This window comes from Propithecus coquereli, unplaced genomic scaffold, assembly GCF_000956105.1.
Source record: "Propithecus coquereli isolate 6110/MARCELLA unplaced genomic scaffold, Pcoq_1.0 Scaffold27, whole genome shotgun sequence".
In the NCBI taxonomy this organism is placed as follows: Eukaryota; Metazoa; Chordata; class Mammalia; order Primates; family Indriidae; genus Propithecus; species Propithecus coquereli.
This window is the reverse complement of record NW_012148285.1, coordinates 14,389,287-14,396,464: the sequence shown is the minus strand read 5'-3', so window position 1 is coordinate 14,396,464 and position 7,178 is coordinate 14,389,287. Positions and strand designations below refer to the sequence as shown.

The window sequence follows — 7,178 nt, the reverse complement described above, 5'->3', positions numbered from 1 at the left end:
AAGTGATCCTCCTGCCTCAGCCTCCCAGAGTGCTGGGATTACAGATGTCAGCCACCGCACCCGGCCCTGAATTCTTATTTTTAAGTCTTTACATTATTGCATGTCACAGTTAGTAGAGCCAGACAGGCATCCAGTTCAGAAATAATGCCATCTGCCTCCCTCTTTCCTGGTCATGGTGTTTATTACGGGTTAGTATCAGGCTGCCAGTCACACCTCCACCTCTCAGGCTTCTGGCTGCTGTAGAATATCCATGAGTCCCAGGGGAGATCAAAATGAATTCAGTTATTAGTGGTAGCTCAGAAATTGCCAGAACAGAGGTCCACCCATCGTGCCTTCAGCACGTGGCCCTGCTCGGTGAAAGACAATGTTTCTCTGGGTCGCAGCCTCTCTCCATCCAATCAGTGGCTGCTCCTCCTCCTGGGGTTTTTTGTTTTTGCTTTCTTGAGTCAGGATCTCCTTCTATCGCCCAGGCTATAATGCAGCGTGCAGTGGTGTTATCATAGCTCACTGCACCCTCCAACTCATGGGCTCAAGTGATCCTCCTGCCTCAGTGTCCTATGTAGCTGGGACTATAGACATGCACCAACATGCCTGGCTAATTAAAAAAATTTTTTTTGTAGAGACAGGGTCTCGTTATGTTGGCCAGGCTGGTCTCAAACTCCTGGCGTCAAGTGATTCTCTTGCCTCGGCCTCCCAAGGTGCTAGGATTCTAGGCGTGAGCCACCCTGCCTGGTCCTGCTTCCTGTGGAAGAGCAAGTAACACTAGAGAAGAGGGCCGAGAAGGTTCCCTACCCTCTCAGACTGTGCTTTCCTCTAGGGCGGAGTGGGATCCCTCCCTCTGTGGGGACACAGGGTAGGAAGCAGCATTCACCCTGCTTCCACCAAGCAGTGTGGTGTATGGGCTAACAGCTGCTTTTATTAGACAGTCGCCAGCTTCTTGCGAAGATGCCCACGTTGAGAAGCCTTTGGAAGCTCTTTCTGAAGCCCTTTTCCAAGTGAGGGCAGTGTAGTCTTTATTGGGGGTAAAACAGGTGACCCTCTTCTCCCATCCCTCTTTTTAGCCTGGGAAAGGCACACAGAAGAAAAGGAAGAAAAAAATGCCTCAGTTCCACCAAGGAGCCATCTACATAGTGTCAGTGGGTTCACAGCTTATGTTATGGTGGCATAAAGGCAGGAAAAGGGACTGGGGTTTAGTATGGGTTCCAGCCAGCATTCAGGTGATGAGTGTCAGCTTTGTGTGCCTCTGTGGGGAATTATGTCAGATACACTTTCGTGCACACCCCTGGGACTCATTTTTTAAGGCCAATTTTTTATTTCTTAGTAGAAATATGTTTGCTTCATACAAGTTATTCATGGATTTGTTGTGATTATAAAACTAGGCCTGGAAATGAATCTCTGTCCTTCAAAATCTATTAGCCTTGGACTCAGATGAATGTTCTAGGACCCTGTAGGTCCAGGGAAGAGCAACCCTGGTGCAGCCTCTAACGTTCCTTCCACGTGTTTCTGCAGGTCATGGTTCCGGAGGCAGAGACCAGAGCAGGGCTGATGTTGAAACCCCAGACATTTCCTCTCACTGTGACCAACAGGCCCGTGATGGATGTGGCCTTTGTACAGTTTTTGGCATCCGTTTCTGGGAAAGTCTCTTGTTTGGGTAAGATGTCACTTGAAAGCAAGAAGGGATAGTTTCAAAGAAGTGGGCAGGTAGGGGTGGGATTCGGGTGAACCCTTCCTCATTGGGTAGCATTAACGATGACTGCAGACGCTCCTCCTGGGGAGTGGCTTTTTTTTTTTTTTTTTTTTGAGACAGAGTCTCACTGTGTTGCCCGGGCTAGAGTGCCGTGGCGTCAGCCTAGCTCACAGCAACCTCAAACTCCCGGGCTCAAGCGATCCTCCTGCCTCAGCCTCCCAAGTAGGTGGGACTACAGGCATGCGCCACCATGCCCGGCTAAATTTTTCTATATATTTTTAGTTGTCCAGTTAATTTCTTTCTAATTTTAGTAGAGACGGGGTCTCGCTCTTGCTCAGGCTGGTTTCGAACTCCTGAGCTCAAACAATCCGCCCGCCTCGGCCTCCCAGGGAGCTAGGATTACAGGCGTGAGCCACCACGCCTGGCTGGGAGTGGCTTTTGAAAGTCAATATCGCACATAGTTCTTTCTGAATGATTGTCACGTGAGTCACCAGAAACATTCTCCTGGAATATGTCTGCTTTAGCTCCTGAAGGAGCACATGAGATTGTTTTTTTTCCCCTCTTACTGTGAAAGGAAGATGCAAACAGGCCCAGGTGTCAGTCCTAGCTCTGTGTCTTACCAGCTGTTAGACTGTATGCATTTTATCTGCCCAGCCTCAGTTTTTGTCTGTAAAATGGGATTACTACCCCTCTCGAGCTAAGAGCATAGACTCTGGAACCAGACTGCACAGCTCGACCCCTAGCTATGTGACCTGGGGCAAGTTACCCAACCTCTCTGTGCTTTTGAGTCCCTCATCCTCATCTGTACTGTGGAGACAGGAATAGTACCTACCTCACAGGGTTGTGAGGGTCAAATGAGTTCATATGTCTTTAGCCTTTAGAACAGTACCTGGAACACAGGAAGAACCATATGAATCCTTGCGATTACCGGTAATATTACTGTTGTGATAAAGGGCCCGGCGGTGTGCGTGGTATAGAGTGGGCATTCAGGATCTGTAGCGTCACCTTTCTTTCTCTCTGGCTCCCGTTAACTCTCCAGCAATGGTGCTTCCCCCATTTCAGCTCCCGGCTCACTTAGTAGGTGCTTTACCCTTTCCTCTAACGCAGCCAGGAGTGTTCCATAAACGACGGGGCTGCTCTCCCTGCCTGTGCCTTCGTTGTTAGCACTGATGACCTGCATGGGGGGTGGAGGGGCAGGACTCTTGTTGGCATCGAGCCGATACACACCAGCATCCCGGCACTGCCTCTCAGGAGCTGAGCAGCAGCAAGCAGCACCCGGAGGCTGAGGATCTTGGTGTGTGCTTAGGGTTCTCGAGGGCAGTCACACGGGGTTCTGCCATCTTTCCTCTGCAGACACCTGCGGTGACCTGCTGGTGACCTTGCAGTCCCTGAGCCGCCAGGGCGAGAAGCGGAGCCTCCAGCTCTCCGGCAAGGCCAACTCCATGACTTTCACGTTTGACAGCGTGCTCCCTGGGAAATACAAAAGTAAGAACCAAACACAGCATTTCATGGCCCTCACACACTTGCTGTCTTGTAAACTTTCTAGAACCCAGTTCTCAAGTTGTGTCGCAACCCTGTGCCTTTCCTCATTTAACTCTTCGTTGCACCATGACCTTGACCGTGCATTGTTTAGCATTGGGCAGTGACAGAGAAGTCCAGGCTCCGTGAACTGTCAGCTTCTGTTTACGGGAGGCTGCCTGGATCACGCCATTTCACTTCTAAATGCCAGAACAGAGAGTGTGATACAGTTCCACTGATGTGCTGCCACTTAGCACCAGTGTGACCGTGGCCAGTCACTTGATATCCCTGAGACTCAGTTTTCTCATCTGTTAAGTATGTGTAATAGAACCTTTGTGCAGAATGTGAACTAGATGAAATCAGGTTTGTGAAGCCCCTCGCATGGTGCCCGGTGAGTAGCAGGTGCTGGCAAACATTAGTTCCTTTTCCCCCACCCTTCTCGAGAAGCCACGTCCTGTTTGCATTTCTGCTTTTTCAGAAATCAGCTTGGAGCTGCTGGCAGTGAATAGCTTGTAAAATAGACTGCTTTTTCTGGGAATTATATTTTCTGTTACATCAGGGGTTGGCAAACTACAGCCCAAGGGCTCACCACCTGTTTTTATAAATAAAGTTTCCTTAAAACACAGCAGTGACCATTCATTTCTGTATCATCTGTGGCTGTGTGTGCTACAGTGGCAGAATCAAATAGTCAGGACCTACAGAGCATGCAGCCTACAAGAAAGAGTCTGCAGATCCCCTGAATATCTTACTTGCAGCCTCATCTTTTAGGCCTAATTAGATTTCTTTCTTGGTGATTAATGGCCATTGGTTCCAGTTTTTCTTTAGTAGTAATTCGTTCCAAGCATTGCTAGCCATAAATATATACACACATGCATATATACACACACATGTATATGTATATGTATTTATGTATGTCCACACATTTTAAAATTAATTTATGACAGTTTTTTCTGGTGACGTGCAGGAGGGTGGTGTGCTCTGTACCATGTGTCCCTTTGTGGTGTTTGCTTTTGCAGTAAGCATCATGCATGAGGACTGGTGCTGGAAGAACAAGAGTCTGGAGGTGGAAGTTCTGGAAGACGACGTGTCAGCGGTTGAATTTAGGCAGACGGGCTACATGCTGAGATGTTCCCTTTCTCACGCCATCACTCTGGTATGTGTGGCTTGGGAAGAACACTTACCTTGTAGAGATGGAGAAAGACAGGCATGCCAAGAACATAGAACCATAGTCAAGCCAGATCTCCTTTTCTGCCCCTTGATTTGCCCACTCGTTAGGGAAGGCGTGATCAGGAAGTATTTACAATTCCTTAGTGGAAAGATACCTGGTACTGAGATTTCGTTGTCTTGGCCCCATGTTGAATCTGACTGGTGATTTAGGGAGGCCATCAGTATGACACAGCACACTGGTTTCATAGCTTTGGGCAAGTTCGTTTACTGCTTCTGAGCCTTAGGTTTCTTCTAATATTGGGATCATAATACCCATTTCTCAGGGTTGTAGGGAGGCTTATGTGAACCTCTTAGGTATTTAGCATTTCCTGGTGTCCAGGTGCAGTGGCTCACGCTTGTAATCCCAGCACTTCGGGAGGCTCAGATGGGAGGATTGCTTGAGGCCAAGGGTTCGAGACCGGCCTGGTCAATAATAGTAAGATCACATCTGTACAAAAATTAAAAAAAAAAAAAGTTTCCTGGCATACACTGCTATTATTTATTAAGAATGGCCAACAAGGCTGTTGTCTAACTCACCTTACCTCCCACTACCCTCCCTGCTTGCTTGCTGGGCTCCAGACACACTGGCCTCCTCCAGGTCCATTCCATTCCCTGCTTTGGGCCTTTACATATGCTCTTCCTGCTGCTCGGAACGCTGCACCTTCTCCAGAAATGCACGTATTTGGTTTTTCTGCATCATTCAGGCTGCAGCCCCACCGTTACCTACCTGAGAGAGGGCTGCCCCAAGACCAGCAAGCTGAAGAACCCTCTGTAGGGATTGCTCTTTATCCTGCTTCCCTGGTTATTTTCTTCATAGCTCCATTACTTGCGACCTGAAATCACTCATTTACCTGTTGCCTTGTTGATTTTCTGTCTTCCCTTATTAGAATGTAAGCCCCCTGAGCACAGGAGCTGTGTCAGCGCCTCCCAAGGCCCAGCCTTGTGTCTGTCACATAGCAGGTGCTCAGTAAATATTAGTTGATTGAGTGAAAAAGAGCACCCTTTTGTTGGAAGTTTTGGAAGGTTTTTAATTTTCCTGTGGCACCCAGCTGCTCAAATGATTAATGGGCAAAACAGATGACTGGTTTGGAAACAGAAATATTATTAATCATCTTGGTGTCTCCATCTTTCCTGGTAAGTCATTGTGTTGGCTTTGGTCCCTTAGGAATTTTATCAGGATGGAAATGGACCTGAGAATGTGGGGATTTATAACCTCTCCAAGGGAGTCAACCGGTTCTGCCTGTCCAAGCCTGGTAAGTCTGGGGGGATTGATGTGCTACGAATTATGGAAAATGGAAAGGCACCAGAGGATGGTTTTAAAGGTATTTTTTTCCTACCTTAGATCTATTTGCATCAAGCTATCAATTTTAGTTGTGTTCAGCATATTCTTGTTTTTCTGTCTCTTCCTTCTAGAGAGAATGGTACTGGGAAGTGATCCTGGTCTCTTGGGTTTGAGTTGGGTAGAAACCAAAGGTGGCCCTTTCACCTTTAACCATATTATCCCATTGGCCAGTGACCTCTCTCTTCATAGTGATCTTTTGAAAAGTGGATCATTTCCACTTTGCTTAAAATCCTTCAGTGGCTTCTCTTTCTCTTTTTTCTTTGACAACTTTATTGAGAGATAATTTGTGTACCATTAAAATTCACCCATTTAAGACGTATGCTAAAATGATTTTTAGCAGATTTACCAAGTTGCACAAACATTACCGTAATCCAGTTTTACAACGTTTGCATCGACCCAGTGAGACCCTTTGTGCCTGTTGACAGCAGTTCCCCGTTCCCAGCCCCAGGCAGCCACTGATCTGCTTTCTGTCTCTACGGATTTGCCTTTTCTGGATATTTCATATAAGCGATGTCACACGATACTGGTATTTTTGTCTGGTTCCTTTAATTTCATGTGTTGTTTTTGGAGTTTATCTGTGTTGTGGGATGTATCAGTAGTTTGTTCCTTTGTATCGCTGAATAGTATTCCACTGTGTGGATAAATTGCGTTTTGTGTATCTGCTTACTAGTTGGTGGATATTTGGGTTGTTTCCAGTTTTTGGCTATTACGAATGATGTTGCTGTGAACATCCTTGTACAAGTCTTTATGTCCATGTGTTCTCATTTTTCTTGTTTAAATACATACCTAGGAATGGAATTGCTGAATCGTATGGCAAATTTAAGTTACTTTTTTGAGACACTGCCACACTGTTTTCCAAAGAGGCTGTACCATGTGATATTCCCACCAGCAATGCACAAGAGTTCCTGTTTCTCCACAGCCTTGCCAACATTTGATCTTGTCTTTTTGATGATAGCCATCCTGGTAGTTGTGACGTGGTATCTCATGGTGGTTTCATTTTGCATTTTCCTAATGAATAATTCAGTGGCTCCTCTCAGTTGTCAAGATAAAATACAACTGACCTTGCCCTCCTGTATAACCTCGCCCTATCTGCCACTCTCTACCCCAGCCGCGCTGTCCCGTGTGCCTTTGGCTGCATGTGACAAAATCCATACGGCAGTGCCGCCAAGTCGGGGTTTCTGTGGGTCCCTCAGTAAAGAAGTCGGGCAGTGTGGCTGCTAGCATGGGGTCAGCAGCTGGTAGATGTTAGGGATGTTTTTGTGATTCTTTTGGTGTTTCCCTTGTACTTTTTGCTTTATGTTTTCAAGATGGCTACAGTTGCCTCAGAAAACTTGGTATGTTTAAGGCAGGAAGATAAGAAGGGAGCGGGGCAAACGTTTTCCCATGTCCCTTCTCTGGTAAGCTGCCTTTATGTATGACTGGCCA

General features: G+C 46.9%; 1 protein-coding gene across 1 annotated transcript in view; it reads left to right on the top strand.

The window, feature by feature from the left end:
• LOC105812995 (nodal modulator 1) overlaps positions 1 to 7,178 on the top strand; it is a gene marked incomplete at its 5' end in the record, with an annotated part of 57,009 nt that overhangs the window by 24,079 nt on the left and 25,752 nt on the right. The window contains 4 exons of the mRNA XM_012647556.1: positions 1,510 to 1,651; positions 3,041 to 3,172; positions 4,222 to 4,358; positions 5,577 to 5,664. Of these exons, the coding sequence (XP_012503010.1) occupies positions 1,510 to 1,651; positions 3,041 to 3,172; positions 4,222 to 4,358; positions 5,577 to 5,664 (499 nt within the window). The remainder of the gene's footprint in view (positions 1 to 1,509; positions 1,652 to 3,040; positions 3,173 to 4,221; positions 4,359 to 5,576; positions 5,665 to 7,178) is intronic.